The 22,893-nt window shown below is 38.3% G+C and overlaps 1 protein-coding gene across 1 annotated transcript in view; it reads right to left on the bottom strand.

Moving 5' to 3' along the window:
- Positions 1-22,893, bottom strand: part of LOC139709485 (uncharacterized) — a 175,074-nt gene that overhangs the window by 36,228 nt on the left and 115,953 nt on the right. The window contains exons 19-28 of the mRNA XM_071621445.1: positions 20,525-20,962; positions 19,965-20,057; positions 18,960-19,123; positions 18,043-18,292; positions 13,057-13,131; positions 10,600-10,656; positions 7,236-7,310; positions 4,039-4,098; positions 1,203-1,274; positions 255-332 (exon numbers count right to left, since the gene is read on the bottom strand). Coding sequence (XP_071477546.1) covers positions 255-332; positions 1,203-1,274; positions 4,039-4,098; positions 7,236-7,310; positions 10,600-10,656; positions 13,057-13,131; positions 18,043-18,292; positions 18,960-19,123; positions 19,965-20,057; positions 20,525-20,962 — 1,362 coding nt within the window. The remainder of the gene's footprint in view (positions 1-254; positions 333-1,202; positions 1,275-4,038; positions 4,099-7,235; positions 7,311-10,599; positions 10,657-13,056; positions 13,132-18,042; positions 18,293-18,959; positions 19,124-19,964; positions 20,058-20,524; positions 20,963-22,893) is intronic.

The following is a 22,893-nucleotide window of genomic DNA, read 5'->3' as shown; positions in this document are numbered from 1 at the left end:
AGTGTCTTCAATCTCTCATGTCTTCAACCTTAATACAGTTATACATGAATTGCTGTGGTAGTTTAATGAATAGAGTATCAGAGTGATGATGTCACAGTGTTTTGTAGCTTGTGTTGGAACCAGGTATGCGCATAAACATTCAGACCAGGTGATGAAGTTGTTTAGAAACAGTTTCCATGGCAATGAATGGCTATGACATCACACTTTGGTACTCTACGAGCTCAGGATAATGTGGGAGGAGAGGAGAGACTTACTTCCGGTGGAGACATCCAGGGAGCTGGTGGGTTCAGAGGACCTTTCGGAAGACCGTCCTGAGGAGCTGGTCCTGGCACCTGCATCCATGAAACAGAGAAGGTCTCAGCATTACATTGTTCTTTGCTCTAGTACTTCTTCCTAACAGCACACGAGAAACTATGAAGCTAACCTCAGGCAGCAAATGAATTACTATGTTAAAAAAAAAATTGCTTCAAAAGTGTACTTGAAATGGCTCTACAAAATTGAATATGGATTTTAACTTTTATTAATTTTTCATAAATCCTTGATGGAAGTCTATACTGGCCAACATGCACGAATTGTGACTTCATGTAACAGCATACAATACATTCTCACTGTATATACACTGTATACTCTGATGAGAAACCACAAATGACATTTGTGACCTTTGAAGTGGACTGTAAAGAGCGAAGGAGGGGGAAATCTTAATCTCTTGGTTCCCTGGTTTGTACTGGTGATATTAGTATACTTTTACGTGACATATGATAGAACAATTGAGAATTTAAGTACTGTGCAGATGGTAGTCAGGGAACTTAAGCCCAAATGCGATATTTAAGCCTTGTTATATGAATTGCGTAAATTCGAAATTTGATCTCAAGAAACAAAACTTTTGCCTTCTGAGCAGGGTTACAAGGGCTCTGCCTCGATACCTTGAAATATACCGTGAGACATGAATTTTTTTTTTTTTACCTTCTCATTACTTTATTTTTTGTTACAAAAAATATAAACCTGTACAATAACTTATTCCAAATTTTTGAGCTTCACAACAGAGTATTCAACTAAAGTGATTTAAAGAGAGGTGAGGACTTGTTAGTTTGCTTGTGTTTATGTACAGACTGTTTAAATACATATATTTGTTAATTTCTGCTCTGGTATCAAACATCACCAACACTTTTCCACCAAACCACTCAGCTATCAACAGCACTCACTTGTGTTGGATTCTGCAGACAGAGTTGATGAGGACCTCTCATGTCTGGTGGTGGGTATGAGGGGTGTGTCCTCTGCAAAACAAAACAAAACAACAACAACAAAATTTAATCATGATTAAAGTTTGGCAACAAAAGCAGGAGACACTAATTAGAAATGAGATTCTGGCTGATTTTTTCTCTTTGATACAAAATGCATTCTAAACTTGTAGTAAATTTTTGCTCATTTCCTTTGTAACTTCGTAGCAATTTTGCTGCAAATCTACAGTGCTACAATGCTGCTAATCATGTGCAACTACTAACAGTCAAACCTGTCTATAGCGGCCACCTGCCATATGCGACCACTAAACACAGTTCCCTCCAAGAGAAAAGACATGCTAATGACCCTGTCTATAGTGGCCACCTGTCTACAACGGCCACTTTTTTTCTCCCTTGTGTGGCCACTATAGATAGATTTGACTGTATATGATGTAATGTCTATTTTCTTCCGATTTTCTCTCGTTCCCTCTCTCTCTTTATCTATCTATCTATCCATCCATCCATCTCTCGCATCTATATACATGTATGTATAAAATACAATGTATTTACATGCAGCATCCATGATAAAAGTGTATACATGTATGACGAATACTAGTAGACTATAGCCTAGTTGACTTTCTTTGACATACCAAGTTGACATACGAGGCTGTTCCTTTGCATGACAATTGCATACCATTTCGGAAAATGCACATTCAAAGTTTAATAATCATCACAGACAATGCAGAAATAGATGTAAACTGGTGTATGACAACCTGCGACACAAATGGAGACATGTCACAAACATGATACTGACTACCACAGACGAGACATACAAAATGGATGGAATCCACAACATTACAGATCTAAGCTACCATATCCCCCCCCCCCCCCCCCCCCCCCCACCAAGCTACAGATATACACATGGACTAGATGATTTGACAGTTCTTGGAATTCAGTAATGACTAGAGACTACATACGGGTGCCTTCCCTGTGTATGCAGAAAGAAATTTCAACTCCCCAGCCCAATGAGAGTTTTGTTAAAGCTGCACATGAGGCCATACAATACATTTAATACAGAAAACTTTCATTAGTTGTGGAAATCATACAATACGAGATTCAGGCTTCTACCAACCTTAAGTAGTTTGCTGGCTAGCTTTTGTCCACTCCTGTGGACTTTTTCAGGCCAGGTACAGTTAATAGTTATGTGCCTCATGTAATCACATCAAAAAAAAAAAGGCTTTATAAATTCATTTTAATACATGACGGGTGCTACAACACCCTAGGCCTGTATCAGATCTGTATTTGAGCACTAAAATGTAGCTGACACATAAACAGTGAGCAGCCAGTAGCTATTCAATCAGGGTGCGATGTGCTACTTTTTGACTTTTAATACTACACTGGTAATCAAGTAGGTATCGATGAATTCACACAACAGCATCAATAGGAAGAGCGTGATAACAGTATAGGGTCATCTCCAAGAGTTCTCAGGTCTCAAAGGTTTATCACTACACACATTAAGAGGAAAATTAAAAAAAAAATCAAACATGCACAGACCAGATGCAATTTGCTTTAATACAAGGCAAAGATACTTTAATAAGAATGAGGGACAGTGATAATAACAGTCAAATTTTCTACACTAGGGACACTATAAATCCTGATAGAGGGCTCATCAAAATCTGTGATGCGGCAGAGTTTTCATGGGGACATGTGATGTTTCAGAAAACAGCAGAAGTCATGATGGAGAAAAGACAAAAAGTTGACATGGATGATCTGGGGGGCTTTTCATGAAGGAACTTGTCGGACAAAATGTCCAACGAGTCAATTATATCCGACAAGTTCGGAGAAATCAGCCAATCAGACTAAAGAATTTCTCAAAACTTGTCGGATAAAAGAGACTTGTCAGATATTTTATCCGACAAGTTCCTTCATGAAATGGTCCCCTGAGCACACTGTGTGGACTACTGGTAGCCTTGAAGAATGAAAATGGTTTTAATGTCATATTTGTGTTGTGCTCACAGATGATTTATTTGCTTTAATGAATCAAACATGCCAACACGTGTAGATTGGCTTTTGTTGTGCTCTTGCCTTTGAATGAATGTTTTTTTTTTTCCATGAAATAGGTACATCTTATTGGCTCAACAATGGCAGGACACAATGAAGATATCAAAACATGATCTTCATCTGAAATTGTCACTTTCAAAGACTGACATTGTGCAGTGGGTGGGTAAATCAAAAACTGCTTCATATGGGAATAACAGGAAAAATCCTACAAGTGGTGTGATACATCAAAAATGCTTCTTTTATTTTTTGCCACAGTGATGTAAACACAAAGATGAGAATATGCAATCTCTTTCTGCCAATTGAAAGTGCCAGCTATGTGCCAGTCACATTTAGTCCAAAAAAAAATGTTGCTAGCAGGCTATTTTTTATCTTTTTTTTTTTTGTGGGGGTGGGGAGGTTGAATTGTCACTGAAAGGGACATGATGCAATGAAGTGGGAATGTCAGTGTCTATAGTATTTTGGTGATTATGTATTTCAACTGATGTGAAACAACACGGTGCACAAGGAAAGGGGTGGGGGGTTGAAGAGGAATTGATAACACAGGCAAGATCTTTTTTTTTGGGGGGGGGGGGTGGGTGGAACACTGAGATTGCAACTATGCACAGATAGATACTTCAAAGAGTGGCATGCAATGAAACGATGCCTTCATCAATTCTTGCACAGCACAAATGGCAAAACACTTTCTAGAATAAATAGAAAATTGAGGGAAAAAGAGGGGAAAATGCAAGCAAAAGGCCGAGACAAGGGGAGTCTTTGTCACCTTCCAGGTACTTTCGTAACTGTTCTCGTCGTTGTCTCCGCTTTTCTGCATAGGCATCACCTTTTATAGAGAATAGGAGGGGGAGGGATAGTGTACAATTTGTCAGGACTGCGCTTGATTCCATTTTTTTTTTTTTTTTAACTGTCTGGAACCTTTCACACTTGAGTACCAAAGTGTGATGTCATAGTCATTCATCGCCATGGAAACTGGCTCCAAACAACCTCACGTAACCAGAATATCTGTGAACACGACAATTGCTACACCATGCTCATTCCCGATTCCAACCCATTAACCAAGGCCTTGTGCAAGGATATCTTGCTTGGAACCAGCACTGATAGCTATAACAAAAGACTGTGACATCATCACTTTGGTTCTCTATGGAGGCATAACATACAATTTGTATGGCAGTGAGTATGATTTCCTCATGCATACATCCTGCTAGGGAATTATCATTTTAGTTTGTTTGTTTGCTTTTTATGACTTCAACCTGGTCAATTTGGGATAGGTCAATGCAATCCACCATAAGACCTGTTTTGGACATTTCTTATGATGAGTCCGGCTGCCTGTAGAGACAATTCCTTTCCTACATTCAAATTGTATGAGTCTTGTTTCAGGGAAAATGAACAAAGGTGACGACTGGCTTCATAACAACCACAACAGTATCAGTAAAATGACTCAAAGTATTCCAAAGGCTTATCCCTTTACAGAAATCAACAGAAGTAAGTCATACCATGGAGCCACAGCATTAACCTAGCTCCATGCTGATACAATCATTTGAACAATATCTACTTGTAGTGTATGAAAGTCATGACTCAAAAACACTTTACACAAAATCAGTAAAGCATTTTAAAAATAAACAAATCAATAGTGGAATGAAATACAAGTAAACTCACAGTATAAGAGCTATCTTTCATTTAAAAAAAAAACATGCAATATCTCAAGGTAATAATGATGATTTCTTGTATACAACTTGTATGAAGTGAATCGACTCACTTATACATGCAAATACTGTAATTCATTTTCCAATGGTGTACCATGAAGAATGTCATTGAACAGCTCTATACTTTCTTTCATTCCATGATGCAAAATAATGCCCTTAACAAACATGATGATGCATGAATTCCAAACATACTGATGCATGGCTCTGAAAGATATGTTTCTTAAGTATATATATATATATATATATATATATACACACAATACAGGGGAACCTTAAAATAACAAGATGCTTGGGACCACAGGAAATTTTCTCGTATTATTGGGTATCTCGTTATATCAGAGATAAAAAAAAAGAATATAAAACAAATGGGACCTGGATAATTACTTCGCTATATGAAGTATCTCGCTATATCCAAACTTGTTATAATGAGGTTCCACTGTAAAAAATATATGCGTATGCATGTTGGCATCAGTTGCCAGGGGGTGCAGGTTTTGTATATGTGCATACTGCATGTCCCAATCTCATACTTTCCCAATGAATGCTTAACACCGTACATCTAATTTCAGCGTTTCACTACAAAACACAAGCATACACAGCCTCATCATTTTACAGATGTGTGATGATTGGGCAAAATGCACAGTAAATGCATCACAATTTCTTCATAGAGTGTCAATATGCTCCATGACCCTTCTCAAGTTCTTTGATTGTATGTGTGCATTTTAGAATTCAGAACTGTCAATGTGAATCTAGCCATACACAATACTGAATTAGTGCTCTACCATCATATCGTAGATTATTCTTCAACCATGCAAAGTTTCATGGCATTTGCAAAAGGGATACACAACCTTTAAGAGGAGTAGATACAATGTAGCTACTGCAAGGAATTACAGCACAAAGAAGAGACTATCATTGCAAAGTAATAAAACATTTAATCCATTGGCTGCAATGATAATGAGATGGAGACAATCAACTTGTTTAGCAGCCATGTTTGGGAACAAATTACGACTGGGGGGGGGGGGGATTCAAACTTGATTTTGATTTACCAGCTTTTGGTGGGATTCCCTATTGGGATTCCTAAATATCCAAAGGATTTATGCTAAAGATGCATCGCTGCTTTTGTGAGCCACTTAAAACTCTTTTAGCCCCACTACCATACATTGCTATCAGCATAGTGTACAATCAAGTTTCCCACAGTACGCAATGTGTTAAACTGGGAGGAATTGGCCGCATCAACCAACAAATCTTGACACGTTTCTGCCAACGAACGGAGTGTCTGACAAGAGCGCGAGCACGTCCTCGCACACTTGCTACTGTGCCATCTGCTTTCCTCTTTTAAAACTTGCAAATCCTATTGCATCTCTGGGCTTAATTACACATGCACATACACTACTGAGACTGGCAGACTTTTAAAGGGTGCGTCATTACTTCTGGAGGCTGCCAGACTTTTAAAGCTGGAAAGTTTGAAAAATTATACCCAGACATCCCCATCTTTCTGACTGAAAATATAGGGATGATTTGGCTCAAAAGTAGGAAAGAAAGAGCAGTTCCCACAGGAGTGTGTAGTAAAATTTTCAAGAAAAATAAGAAACTCCTATCGAAACGAGAGCTGGGAATAGTCAAAATGCAGATTCTTTCCTCTAAATTCAGAATGGTTGGGAGGTCTGTATACCCAGTGACTGCATGCTATACTAATATTAAAGCTGATATAATCATGAACTACTGTATGCACCATGTACAGAGTATTTCACGAGTATATTTCACAAATACGGACTTGGAAGATCATGTACTTTTGCATGTGGTTGAATATGCAAATCGAGAACAATAGTGTGAGGACAAAATAAGGAAGTGTTACAAAAATTACACAGAAAATTTGATTTCCCACAATGGATACAATATATACTGCCTTTAAGTTACAGAAGGGAATATTTTGGAGACTGTTTGAAAGTACAGGGATCAACTTGCGAATTTGTTAATAAGAAACAAAAACAAAAACAAAGATGTAACACATTCTGCGTATACAGTACATTCTGACTCTCTCCCACCCCCCCCCCCAAAAAAAAAACCCAACATCATATATATATATAAAAAACTTACAGTATTCAATGATCAATACCTTTGTGGTTTCAGAAAAATCACCAAAATGCAAGTGGGGTTTTGCACTGGGATTCTATGCTCTCATTCTACAGCTTGCGCGCTTTTATCTCCAAACAGTATGGTATCTTCAAATATTTCCCGTCATGCACCATGCACAACTTACTGTTGTACTTATCCATCGAGTCGCTCTCACCCCTCGACTTGTTTGTGGACGTAGAGTGGAGAGTGTCGTAGCCCTCTGTTGGCAGTCATGTGCCAGGCAGGCAGTCACAACACACACAGGCAAGACCAGAGCCGAAAATTTTGGGGGTATTGAGGTTTGGGGGGGGGGGGGATGAGTCAAGGGTGGGGCATGAAGGTGTGTGTGTGGGGGGGGGGGAGAGGGGGGGGGGGGGACCAAACGGGGGGTGTGAATGGGTGCAGAGTAGAGGAGGAATGGCAGAAACACAAGTCAAGATATTTGCTCCAGGATGCAGACTGCCATCAGATTTTGAGGCAGGAAGGGATATGGACTGTCAATGCCGGGACCCTCACCACGGCAAGCAGTGAGATGGGGCAAACAACAAATTCACTTTCTTCAAGATGCCATTTCAGGCCTGCAAAATGAGAAAGATGCTGGGTACCGAAACGAACCCTCACTTACTTTCAGACTGCAAATCATTTCATATGGCATAAAAAAACACACAAACTCCACACAAGGGCAGGGTCAGTGGAAACTGTTCCAAGAGTTAAAACATCCTCTTGTATACTGTATATGCCAAATATTTCGCTTTTTTTTTTCTTTTTTTTGGCGCATTTCGCAAGTCAGATGCTATTTATGAATTTTAAAGACATGCAAAAATATTGACTCTGATCCCGATATGAATGAAATGTGCACACATACATGTACATTTCTCTGTCCGGTACTGCAACTTTACAATTGCAAATTTAATCTTTCGCGAAATCGTCAGGAAGTCCCGATTCGCAAAAATTCAGATTCGCAAAACATGTAGCGTATACAGTACATCCACATCTACAGTATAGAGTACCAAAGTTTGATGTCATAGCCATTCATCGCCATGGAAACTGGTTCTAAACAACCTCACCTGGCCCAAATATAGTCTTCTGTGAAAAACTACCTGTTGTTCACCATGCTCGCACTCGGTTCCAACCCAAGATATAATGAAAGACTGTGACATCATCACTTTGGTACTTTATATACTGTAAAAACCAGAAATATTAGCGTCATGACAGTTTTGTGAATTGGACGCGACAGCCTTTTTCGTGACGCTAAATTTTCGTGAACTGCCACTGACATTCGATGCGTATAGTGCAGACAAGAACTATCGCATGCATTTTGATTTCCCGAATCTTGGCTCTCTTGAATTACGTAAACTTCAAATGTACACAAAAATTTCTGGTTTTACAGCAATCTCAATGCTGAGTCAGTTGACAGAGTTACACTGGATAAAAATATCTTGATTACTGCCACAGAGCTACAGTGTATGTGTTTACCCAATATGCATGCTCTCTATATATTTTACACTCATGGAAAACTTTGAACAAAACATTCCCTATTTTATCTAATTGTCACTTTGGATTTGATGGCGGAAAAATAAATTTCAAACAAAGCGGCACAATTACAAACATTTCAAAACCAGTTGCAGGCAATCATATCTTTGTATTGGATGTATAAAAGATTAATAATTCCTCACAGACACTACATTTCAGTATAAACTACCAAGTTTTTTCACAATCTGTCATGCCATGCCATGCAGTAAACTCTACTGAGAAACTATGGCCTCTTCAGGCACAGAAACCACAAATGAAACACCTTCATCCTGTCTTTGCACACCAACTTGACAACATGCAGCACCACACGTCGGGCAGAAAACATGCTACTACATCATCTCTGAATTATTGATAGTTGTGATGGTAGTAGTAGTATTTTACACTCTGTGTTTATTTACACATGCTCAATACTGCTATTTGCGTCAAAACAATATATTCAGTTGTTCAAGTTGTCACAGTGTTCACATTGTATTATGTTTGCCCATCAGACATGACACTGCCCTTTCATTCAACATACTAGAAGACTTCTCGCCTAACAAGGTCTTCCTGATTATGATCCTGATTTCTTCTTTTAGTGTGATAATCCTCTTGAAGCATATAGAATTTGCACTAATCATTGTGAAGAAGAATAGGTTACATCTACTTGAAATTGATGTTGGTGGTAATATTCAAAACAGTAAGTTTCACACAACAAATTTAATAACCTAAAGCAACTTTGTCACTTTAAACTGAAACATTGTAGCCCCTCTGGAAAAATTTCTGAAGATCGAACGAGCCATACATATACCAACCACCAACCATATTCACACTGTTGATAAAATATTTCTGGTGCATGTATGTGTAACCAAATGTTTAGGACACAAGGAACCACAGAAATCCTGTTTACATATACACAGGATATGTAACAGTGACTAATGGTATGTATATATCCTGGTTCATCCTGTATTTGTTTCGTGAAAAGACACATGCAAAAGCCCAAATTCACAAAGGTAGAGCGTAACTGGCTCAATTCCGTGGTTTCATATATATGCGCATCAGTGTGCACTCATTACTGAATGTATGTTGGCATATACGTGATCTGTCTCACACATTTACGCGGAAGAACTCTGCATTATACATGGGCTGAATTCAATTCATCTTTGTGAAATTCGGGTTAGATGTCTGTAATTCATGCACAATGATCTGATGAATTTTTTTTGGTTAATGTTGTGGCATGTCAGAATTGATAACTGGACGATTATGTTGTTTCAGTGGTCATATACCTAAAATTGCCAAAACTGAGGTGCCTTTACTCTGTGCTCTATAAATAGGACTCAATGTAAATAGTGTCTACTAATAAACGCAACTACTGCTATCAGCAGAGAGGTGGGCGGAGCTGAGCAAATGCCATGGCAATGACCTTTTATCCTCGCCCTCTCCCTTCACCATTTTCTACCATGCTTCTATTCATTGCTTGCTAAACATGCCCTGTACCATGCCAGTCTTCATAGTTATGCCCCTCCAAGAGAGCCCTATCGAGTCCAATTTTGTTCAACGTCTATTCAAATACCATATCCTACTAAAAAATTGGTAATTATTCAGCCCTGTAACTAATCTGATGAATGTGAAACATTCATACACTCTACGCAATAGCACCAGTGGTGTACTTGCTATGTTAAGACTATTAGGAACAGAAGTAAGTATGTAAATCATGCATTCATCAACACTGAACCTCTTACAGTTTTTATGATGCAATGTCGAATCTGGTAAACATAAAAATGATGCTATGCTCATTTTCTACGAGACTTCGCCTATTTGTTCAGATCTTTTTTTCTTTTAGTTTACAAATATGATTATATGACAGGTTTTCTCTTGTTTTTCTTTCTATCGCAGACTCTAGATAGATGGCTCTCTGGTGGGGATTTTTGTCTCATCATTACATACTGTATATAAAAGCATTCCACTATCATGACTAGTCTCATTTCAAGCCCCCTTACCATCGAACTGCCAGGAGGGCTTGGTAGGAGTACCGGGTGGTTTGGATGAAGATGAGGCTGTGCGTGACACGTAAGAGATGACGATGTGGAGGGTGCGAGTGACAGACGGACAGACCCACAGACAGACAGACATGGAGACACAGAGACACGAAAGACGACACTCAAAATAAGATTACCTCTCAGATTTGGGTAGGATCACCATTAAAGGCAAAAAAAAAAAAATGTTTGGAGTTCAGATGGAAAAGTATATGGATATGATAACAGCATAGATTGCAAGTATGGCAGAAATACTTTGCAGGATAGACAAAAATGATTAAAAATGCAAAAGGAGACAGTTTTCTTGAAAAAAAGGTTTCTTTTGCACAGAAACAGCGGAGAAGAAGGGATAGATGATGATGATGATGATCCACAGCATTTGTATTGCACCATAATAAAGTGAAAGATGTACAGAAAACAGAGCAAAATATGCAAATGCATATATTTGGAGAGATATAAGCTTCAGATAGAGAAAGGGGAAAAAAAATTGTTCTTCTAACAGATAGACAAAGATTCCTCTTGAGAATGGATGAGCATGTAAAGTATGAGGGAAGACCAAACGAGGTCACAGGACTTTGTCATACACAGAGACATTAAAGTGGATTACACCACCGGTTATGAAGTGATCGATTTCAGTAGGGTGTGGCCCAGGTATGATACTTGTCATAACTTTTACAAGTTCATCTTATCTTCTTCCCAATGTGCTCTGTCCAAAAAAAAAAAAAAAAAAAAAATGTATGTGTGTGTGTGTGTGTGTGGGGGGGGGGGGGGGGAGGGGGCTAGCTAGAGCACAGTGAATCTCTATATTATGTTTTTTATAGTGTGTGGATGTATGCTATACAAGTCGGCTACTCGGCATCACTGATAACATTGCGATATGACTGATTGAAATGGTTTCTAGAATGAAAGCACATCCTACTGTGCCAAAGGTCTACACGAATTTTAGTTCCAGACACAGATATGACTGGCATCTAGTGCTTTATAACCCAAACACACTCAACTCAACTTTTCATATCATGCATACAAAGTAGTTGTGAGTAGAGCAATTATGTATGACATGTGCGATTTCGCCACAGTGGTGCAACTGTCACCGTTACAAGTCAATACTGATTTGCATTCCTATTGCCAAAATATAGAATTTATCGTAAAAGATACATCACTTTACAGAGTGGCATGTGCTATACCTTGTACTGATTTAGTTTGGCCATGTGAAATGTTTACTATTCAGTGAAAACATTGAGGCTATACAACATTTGGTATCTCAATTTAAACATCTCATCACTACAACTTTGGGCTGAACCACTGATTCAAATGTATGTTAGCCAGTGCTAGGGAGCTTCTTCACCATAAAAACAACATGATTAGTCTTATTACAAGAACTTCACATTACAAACCACATACTCAAAGATAACTTAAATTGGCAAAGATTGAAACACACTAAACCACCGCAGGAAAGTATTAGAAAACAATCGTAAAATACATCCCCATTCTCTCATAAAAAATCAATATAATTCAAAATCATTATCCAGTCCATGATGTCTGAATATGCAGACATCGTACTTTAAAAATATTTTTTCAATGGTATTGCCAAATAGCAAAAAAAAGTGTGATTTTAAACACAGCCCATGATAATAGCTTAATATACAATGTATAGGCCTATACAACTACTGTATTCATACTAAATCTGTGAAAAATGAAGTCGAAGCTACAGTGTCATATAACACTTGCATACACTATCTATGGAATGAATGCAGTATACAAAAGTATACAGATGTAGTGATGTCTTGCTCCCTTTTACATATATATGTATATATACAGGGAGTATACAATTTTCTACATCTACATTGTATGATTTATCAATTAGCTTTCTTTTCTTTACAGCTGCTACAAATTTGACATCATCAAACTATGTATACTCAATCTTTAATATATATCCTGTATAAGAAAATGCTCCATATATACAGTGTGGTAAAAACTTTTGTCATGTGTACTTTATACTTATGTTACATGCATTCTTAGCTGCATCATACTCATTATATACCTGCCTACCCTAAAACTGACAATATAGGAATAACTCAGAGTAAACAATGAAAAAATAAATTCCCATTTCCCATACATCACTATTAGCAGATATTGACAAAAATAAGAACAAAACGTTGAATGAAGCTTCTTCTTTCGTATGAAATATAATTATTCCTATTTAATGGGAACAGTTGGAAGGTATGTACTGAAACAAACATCCTCACACTCAGTCGTACTTAAGAAAAAAGCAGAGGTTCTTGCTAAGGTTCTTGCTAAGATTTTCACTTTAGCCCTACCATAGAGGTAAAAAACAAAAACAAAAACAAAAAACAAAAACCAAGCTGGCCCTTTCTAATACCTATTTCTATTTAGCCCTACCATAGAGGTACAATAACTTACTGCTACTGGTGGTGGACGATCGCTCCTTTCTGCTGTCGCCTTGAGAGAGGAGTGACATGATGTCATTTTCAGATTCTGAGAGAGATTGCAGAAAGTTAGGGAAATTGGAAGAAAGTGGAAAAATATTGGCAGAAATTAGAAGATATTAGAAGCAAACAGTCAAGGAGGTTGTTAAAAAAAAAGTTAGGTTAGGTTCCAGGAAGGAATAAAGCAGGCATTGAAGGGAAGACAATTTTTCAACTATTACTATACAGAAATAAATAAACTAAGTACACACAAGCCAGAGACTACAGCACAAATCAAGTGTGACAAATACATCATTAGTTCTCATAGGTTCACACTGTTTACTCTTTCAGGTCTGATTCTCAATTGACAATATAATATTGGAGGAATTGGAGGAATATTCATAAAATAGATACTCATTGATCCCCCCTCCCCCAATATCTTTGACAAATGTTTATAATGTCCCATTTTCAAGCAAAGTTCAGAAAAAATACATTAAATGCTCTTTATAAATGAAACATGATTGCAATTATTGTTATGTATTTACACATCATTGCAGATGTAACTAGAGAAGCACTCTGAGAGCGCAGACCTCCGCCAAGCATGCAGCTCATTTCCACCACTGATCTAGTTCTTCCATAGAGATATCAATGATTTCTACCCATACGTAGTTTGTAGCATTGTGTGCTAAAAGTCGCCCGAGTTCCCAATATAGAGGCCTTTGTTACGTCATAAACCCTCAGCTGCACGGCACGCCTCGCCCTAGCAGAAACTAGAGCACGCATTTTAGTGCGCGCATGCAAACCTCAAATTCGCGCAGCCTGAACTTCCAAGTTCATTGACCCTACCTGCCAAAATATCAAAAATCCTTCATAAATTCCCCAAAAATTCTCGGAGCACTACCAAACTTTAATCATATGTTACTTGTATCATTCTAAACCTTTCCTGCAAGTTTCATCCAAATCTGTTAACTACTTTTTGAGTTATTTTGCACACGGACAAACTAACTAACAAACAAACCAACGGTAACAAAAACATAACCTCCTCCCTTGGCGGAGGTAATAAATTGCTACTATATACCAACTGTTATCATAACCATTATAATCTTCACTATCATCAATTAGTATCATTGTTTAATGATAATTATAATGATATCAATTACAATATTGATATAATTATCATATAATTATCATCATTATCATAAATACCAATGATATAGTCATTATTGTTATTGCACACATCTCTGTTATCATTATAATCATTAGATTTATTATTTCATTACCATGAAGAATACATGATTTATGCATAATATTAGAGTAGTTAGGCCAGCTTTATACAGGCCATCACAAGATTTACACAGGCAATATCTCACTATGGATGCAAGAACTTTCAATATTAAAAACAGAAAGCACAGCAGATAAAGGTAGAAATGATATTTTATAAAGTATGTCAAGATGTTGCAAAAAGTGTGTCAAAGAAAAGATTTAAAAAACTCCCTAATAAACCCACTGATCAAATCAGAAATAATAAAAACAAAAACAAAAAATGTGGCCATGAGCCCAAATGTACAATAGAGATAAAATATGGTAAGTACAATGTACTGCGTATAAATGGCTAAACATTGTTCTATACTGAAATCACATCATAGCTTGCAAAATGAATATGATTTCTGACACACAGAGCTATATGTATAATGTGTAACATGCCAATGTGGCTATAAAACAAGAAAATATAAGTAAGAATACAAAAGGAGGATCCATGGGTATTTTGGAATACATGGTACCATGCATCGCATCTCAGATCCAAATTTCAAAACCCTTAGTTTACAAAAGCAGTAGATTCGGTTCTTGTAGCCAAAATAGAAATTCACTGTGAACGTCATATCGATGTGTAAATTGCAAAAGATGCAAAGACTTTGTTCTCCGCAATCAACACATTGTGACTTCCAATGTAACAAACCAAAATTATGTCAAGAATTGGGGCTTGGATGTGTCTGTTCTAACTAAAGGGAAAGAGGTAACCATGCATACACAGCTGAGTATGATGGCAAAGAACAGGATAGTGAGATAACTAAACAGTTCAGCATCAGTCATGCAGACAGAGTGTACTTGACGTATACAATATGTGACCCTGCACCTCAAAACAAACAAAAAGTCGCCAGACATGAATTTGTAGTTAAGACCATATTCTGAAAGAGCAGACTTTAAGCTTTAAAATGATGTATAACTTGAATCAAATGGACTCTCCTAACCTATCTAAATATTGGAAAGAAAGCACAAACTCAGGAAAAGTGTGAACTGAGAAAAGAGGCTCTGAAGTACAGTGTCTATTCAAGCGCTTAATCTTTACCAAACCGTACTGGCTGTGCGATGAATGGGACAAAAAACAGGAAGTAAACCACCAGAGTAACAACAATGAAGGGATTATCAGATTAAACAGAAATTAACCATGCCTCATTAACACATTCTGTCCATAATTAATGCGAACTTTCAAAGCAGTAGCACTATCCTTTCAAAAGTTATTAGAGTTGAAAGTGAAGAGTATGGACAAGGTTTTTCAGAAATGAAAAAAGGATTCTAAAGACACACCTAATCACACTATTCTACCAAAAATGTTCGAGATAAACTGCTTAAAAAACACACTTTTCTGCCCGTTTTATGATACCAAATTTTAGCATAATGTAAAAGAAGACCCACTCTTTCAGAAAATATGAAAAAGTCAAGTTCGGCTAGGTTGACCCATTTCACTTATTTTCAGTCCTCACGCAAAATCAGTGTGTGCGACTTTATGTTTGTTTTGAGGTGCACGGTCACATATAATCCAGACAAACCCATGTATAATACCACTTGACGTAATCCAAGAACACAATGTCATGTTAAAGGTAAGGTGCAAGATTGCTCCACTTGGACTCAAGTGGATCCATCACTTTATTATAGTCAATTACATTAATTAACGTTTTATTGAATAATCAGTGTGCAAGAGTTGAGGCAGTACAGTTCAATGTAATTCTGCAGTGCAATATAAGACAGTCAGCTGACAATTCATGTTAGAAAAAACCGTTAAGTCTGCCTGTATGTGTGAAATGTCAATAGTATATTTCTTCTATTCATTCATGCATTATCCAGTATCACACACACAGTTAATACACAAATATTGTAAACGAGGGTGTATATGTTTCCATGTGTAATGTGCACTGTATATGATTTCAAAATTGGTCAGTTATTGATTTTCTTTTTTTTTTATGCAAAAGATTAATTAAATCACAAGGTAAGCACCTATGTAGAAGGTATAGTATGAGTACAATTTTCATGATACAGTCATCTATGTAGTAACCCATCATCCAAACGAAACACAACTCCATACATAATCATGATTAAAAAGAAATCCAGGTATGATTGAACCCTGCAATCCCCATGACTTAGATCATTGAAAGATGATTTTATTAAACACAAAAGATGAAAAAGTAGATGAGTGAATATATGGCAATATCTCCCCAAATGTTGCCCAATACAATGACCTTGTGAAGTATCACGGTACAGGTCAACTTACGTGGCTGGCAAATCAAATCGGTCAGATGCTCTACTAATGCCGACTCGCTATCGCCTTCGTGCCACACTTTCGGTGACGACGGTCTCACACCTAAGGTCATGTGACCGTCCGTCTCCTCGTCATTGTCCGCGTCATAGTCGGTTTCATTGTCGGGGTTAGTGTTAGAGTCCGTGTCATTGTCAATCGCAAAGCAAACCTTCGAATGCTTTCGCTTTGACTGCTCGTCTTGTGAGGCAAAATCGGAAGGAAAGATACCAAAAATGCATTCATTAATAATGACGTTCCTCTCATACTCATTAAGTACAAAATCAACTTTGTTTTTAATTGTCCCATTAATGGTAACATCTTCAGTTTCCTAGCAAATGTTGACCACTTTAACCCCTTCAGGACTAGTTGATTTTGCTTTTACAGATATTTCCCACAAACACCAGCCCAAGTATACCTGGGACTAGTCTTCAGTGGGTTAAATGTTATCAGTATGGTTTAACCAAGAGCAGATTGTGCATGGAATAAGGCAAATGCTGATTTCAATCTGCAAGAAAAAGTATCAGCAGGTAGATGCATATGTACTGTATGTACAACTTCATAATAGTGAGCATGTTTGTGTGCATGTTAACCTGTATGATAACAATCTGAAAAAAGTAAAGGAGCATATCGCAAGCAGACGGCACGGTATACATACAAACAGTCACGACCAGCTTCCAAGCTTCACATCAATGTATGAACACACTTGAAATATCAAGCAAAACTAGAATGGCATACCGTGATCTACGACACTGAGAACCTGTCTTAACAGTGCAGGTTTTCAACTCTGTGTGCAGGGCATGCTGAAAAGTGTCAAATTGATATACCCTCTTGATGAGGTTAGCATGCTTTGGTGCTTTCCATTTGCGAATCACATATGTGTATATTTGTGAACAAACAAGGTCAAACAAGGGACACTTAAAATGTCTACAGAACATGTTGATCTGTGGAGAGACTTTGTCAATGAATGTCAGTAACATGTACATACAGTCAAAACATCATACAATGTACAAAGATTGTACTGAGCATGCGCTGTAAGTCAATCAGTCACTTCCAGACATAATGATGATGATTTATTTTTTTTGTAATCACGTGACATACGAAATGATAATCCTACTGTTAAGCACTTAATCAACATAGAAGGCAACACACATGACAAATCCAACTCAGCATGCACGTTCTTCTTGGTAAACCTGATACGAAATGTTGATGTTTACTTCATTAGTACATTTGGTGTTCAGTACGTGAGTGTGGGTGAAAATGTAAAGAATTGGTTAATATCGTCAGTGAAACCTTCCAGACAACATGCAGAAATGGGTGCACTGTACTGCCATCCTAGTCAACCTCTCGCATCAAAACGAGAAACAACGTCCCAGCCTTAGGCCAGCCAGCATGCACTGCCTCCCCTACCCTTAATGGCCTCCGTGGGCGACTTTGGCGACTTCACCGACTCGATGGACGTCGTCCGGTGGTACGACATCGGCGTGACGTTGCGGGCGTAGGCAGAGGAAGAAGAGGAGGAGGGGGAGGGGGAAGTAGGGGAGCGGGGGGAGCGTGGCACGCTCGCCACGGTGGTAGAGTCTCCTGAGGGATGGGGAGTCAAGTGTAAAACCATTAATATCTTTTGATCCACATAGGCATCAACGCTGTCATGGTTGCACTCAGACAAAAAAATAAAGACAATATATGATATGCAAGTACATTTGTAGTTATGAAGTGAGTGACCATATGAGATCAAAATTAATTGATAAATTTTAGTACTTTATATTTCTATAACATAACAAAGTTGGTCTGAAATCTGATCAAAATCTTACAAGTCTGTTCTACCTCAGTGATAAGAAATGATTATTAAATCAATAGGCAGTATTGCATTAGGCAAGACAAATTCAAGCTAGCAACATCTGTCGCAATGTATGCAGGCAAGGAAATGGCACATTTTAACAAACATTCTGCATAACATATGCCTGAATGAAAACAAAAAGGAACAGAAACTTTACATTTACAGATATAGTAGATATCTCTTTTTATTCAAGGAAGACAGAGAAAGAGACAGACAGACAGACAGACAGACAGAGGGAACAATAAAAGAAAAGGAATATAGGAAGAAACAGGGAGGAAATATACTGGTAGTGTGAAAAAAAAAAGAAGAAAAAGAGAAACACAGGAAGAAATATGGTTGATTTGAATGGTAAGGAAGAGAGAAGTACTCTACACAGATATGCTCAAACTTTACAGAGGGGTACAGGACGAAGCTATGCTGAGCACAGGCAGGTTGTATGCGGTGTGTATTATATTTAGGTCTTGTATCCACACATGGCCATTCAGACTTGCGGCAACACTGAGGGCGTACCCATTCTCGACAATCTGTCGCTTCGATATGACGAGTAAGACGGGGTGGGGTCAGTGGACGTGGAGCGTCGCACTGACTCCCTGCCACTAGAGGGCGACGATGTATAGCGTCTCGTGGAGGATCCCTCGACTGCGGCATCGGCTTTTTGGCAAGTCGGGCAAGAGAGCAGAAGAATCATGCAGAGCAAGATGCATAATGACATGGACAATTGTTTGATCTACACATCTTCAAAGACAGCCAAGCTGTCTGATACGACTACAAAGGGGCAAAAAAGTGTCGTGCCCCCTGGAAAGCATACAACTTGAAAAAAAGAAGCTTTTTCCTAGTCTACACAAGACTCATCAGACAGCACATTCATCTTTCTCTTTTCATTACTCAAATCAACTGCAAATTAGGAAGACAAAAAAAAATTTTCATTCTTCCATTCAGATTTCTTCCTTGTTCAAGCATGGTCTCCTCTTGATATCATGCTTACTAATCGCTACATCTTCTTTCATCATTCTTGAGGTACATACCACATGCTCATAAAGCGGCGCATATCACAGTCGGGCAATGCCAAGCAATATAGCCTTTGTGTCATCAGAAGAATGTCAAAGACCAGATATCCCACACACTTCTGGCCCTGAAATCTTTAAAAAACTGACTGAATCCAAAGACTCAACTTGACTATTATGTGTCACTCAAACATGCTGTAGGATGGCATCTCTATTGCCAAAGACAGACATGATAAGATGGACTATGAAAAGCCATCCTCTGCAAGAATGGTAATTGCACCTTTCTTAGACTGGTAGAATAAGATGACCTAAAAACCTTTCTGGGCATCACAGTTTTATAGTCAGCTTTTGATTGGTTTACTTCATACAGAGAAAACAATGAATGAAAATATCATTTGCAAGAGACCACTCATTAAAAAAAAAGTTACAACAACAAATTGACTGAAGGACAAAAATAGGGGATAAGGGATTCCAGTTGGGATGCCCACCGGTTCTGGAAGATACACTGCTTCTCCTCGGCGAATCGTAGGATGAAGATGTCGATCTGCGATAGTCCCGACTTGATCGAGAATATGACGAATCTAGGGGGTGCATGTGAATGTGGCAAAGAGAGGGACAGCTGCAATGTATGGTGGTGCTTTACAAATCAATTTTTACAAAATTTCAACACTACAAGAACATTCCAGTAATTTCTCTTTTAGTGAAAGAAAACTTCAATAGGCAATAAGATGCAAAAAAAAAAAAATAGATCAGCATTGGCACAAAGGCCAATCAACATACAGTTCTGATCTGTCCTGTAGTTCCACTATCAAATTTAAAGGATCTCCTTCTGAAATCAATAAATGATTTACCTGTGAATTGTATGTACATGAAATATGATTTTCTTGGGTGGAAGGAAACAGAATTTGTGAGTAAAGTTGTCATCAATCCGTGAGCCTAATTGATGACAAGCCACTTTGTTGCAGAAAAATAAAACTTGAAACAATGTTTCTACGACCAACACACGGCAACAACGAGACAGCACAGATGATTAAACAGCCACGCCTACCACCAGTGGAGCTGCTGCTGCCGTATCTATCTGATGAAGTTCTCTCTGATGATCTGTCTTTGTCTGTGGCCCTCTCCCTGGCCCTTTCTCTGGCCAGTTCAGCGGCCCGTTCAGCCTTCTCCTCTGCTCTCTCCCTGGCTCGCTCCTTCCCTCTCTCCGCAGCCCTCTCCGCCGCTCTTTCGGCAGCCCTTTCGGCCGCCCTGTCTGTAGCACTCTGACGAGGAGTGGTGGAGTAGGAGTAGGAGGAGGAGGAGGAGGGGGTGGTGGAGGAAGAGTAGGGGTAGGGGTGGTAAGGAGCCGAGGAGGGGGTCGGTGATGGGGATACGATTCCCGTGGGGGGTTTGGAGGTGACCGAAGAGCCCCCGGCAGCGTCGCGCTGCTTTCTGGGTAAGGTGGCGTAGGGCGACTTGGCAAGCTCTTCTGGGTAGTATGGAGTCCCTGTTTCAGGGGAGGTAGGATGAGTGGCCAGTGGTAATGGTTGCAAGAGATGATGGCATGCAGAGGATGGGGGCACGGGAGGTTGGGTTGGCAGAGGAAGAGAGCTCATGTGTTACGGAATTATCCACACAATATTCCATAGGCATGCGGACTCCTCAATATACCATCAGTCTCAGACATTGTCAATTCATTTTTCACAAGAGAAGTACAAAGAACGAGAACTTCTGATGCGAACAGCAAAGGCATATAGCTATATTTACCCGTCCATGGTAGGCCTATATGAATGCACTCAAAGATCAACTTTCTTAATATAACCAACAGATACCAATACTAACATGCTTTATACGTGTATGTATGATACCAGCACTAGATCCAAGATCTCATCCGAATGATAAAGCTCAAAATATGATTTGATTCATTTGTATACATATTTGTAACATTACACAATGACTATGATGAATAGCCTTCATGGAATTACCTTACACTTTTACTTTCTCTTTCTTTTTAAATCTCATTTATTCGCTCTTTTGATACTGATCACACACAATCTCAATGAATTCAATGAATATAAAATACTATCATGCTGAGTGTAGAATTCCAATTATCACAGCACCTCTAAATCATCATCAATTTCAAAATGTCACACAAAGAAACAATAGCACAGCAAGACACAAAATCTAAATGAAATCAAGTATAATTACAATATGTATGAAATCACAGGAAATTGATGTGTTATAAAACTCTTTCTCTGCCTATCACTTTTAATGTACAACAGTAATGATATGCACCAAAAGCATGTCATTTCATCAGCCAGGTTCATTCTAAATTGACTGTGATACTCAATTTCTACGCTAATAAACTTACAAAACTGGTCTAAATATTTACAAGCAAACACTGAGGAAATATATTTCTCTGGTATCTTCAAAAGTCATGGAACGAAAACAAAAAATTGTAACTACCCAGGATGTTCATGTATTATATAGAATGCAAAACGGAAATGAAACAGAGTACACAACAAAGAAAGAGGATAAAGAGTGAGTGACAGATAGATACAGAACAATAGAAACATAAATATGCAGTACTATGCAGATAATATACACAAGTGTATATAGCGTATATCATGGATAAGATAGGCAGACTGATAGATAGATAGATAAATAGATAGACAGATAGATAGACAGATAGATAGACAGACAGACAGATAAATAGATAGATAGATAGACAGACAGATAGATAGATAGATAGACAGATAGATAGATAGACAGATAGATAGACAGATAGATAGACAGATAGATAGACAGATAGATAGGCAGATAGACAGATAGATAAATAGATAGATAGATAGATAGACAGATAGATACTGTATACGCTATAATTTTCGCGTACATAAATTTTCGCGAATTGCCGCTGTCACACATTTTCGCGAGTGGTTAAATTCGCGATTGGGGGACTAGAGAAAATATGAAGTGGCAAAGAAAGTGTGAATTTTCAACTTACTAGCAAATAAGAATGATACTAGTTATACACTGCATGAAAAAAACTTACCAAACTCTGCGAACTAGTAAGTTAGAATTCAACATTTTTGAAGTAGTTAAGTCCATCGCGCTAGATTTCTGATGAGTGGTCCCCTTGCGATAATGGATTGGCTCTCTACAGTAGACGTGGACGTGCGTAAACAAGCTTAGCCAGTATGGTCTGTTCGGTAAGCCGTGACATGGTATACTAGTACTGAAATGTTCGTATCATCAAGACAAGGGATTCATTTTAGAAGGTAATATTTTCGCGTGTTGTTAATTTCGCGAATAGCTCCCGACTCGCGAAATTCGCGAAAATAAAACCCCCGCGAAATATATAGCGTATACAGTAGATAAATAGATAGACAGATAGACAGACATATAGATAGATAGATAGATAGACAGACAGACAGACAG

The sequence above is a fragment of the Diadema antillarum genome, unplaced genomic scaffold, assembly GCF_040938485.1.
Source record: "Diadema antillarum isolate AM-2024a unplaced genomic scaffold, OU_Dant_1.0 seq00001438_RagTag, whole genome shotgun sequence".
NCBI classification, from domain to species: Eukaryota; Metazoa; Echinodermata; class Echinoidea; order Diadematoida; family Diadematidae; genus Diadema; species Diadema antillarum.
This window is presented reverse-complemented; position numbering and strand designations above follow the sequence as displayed.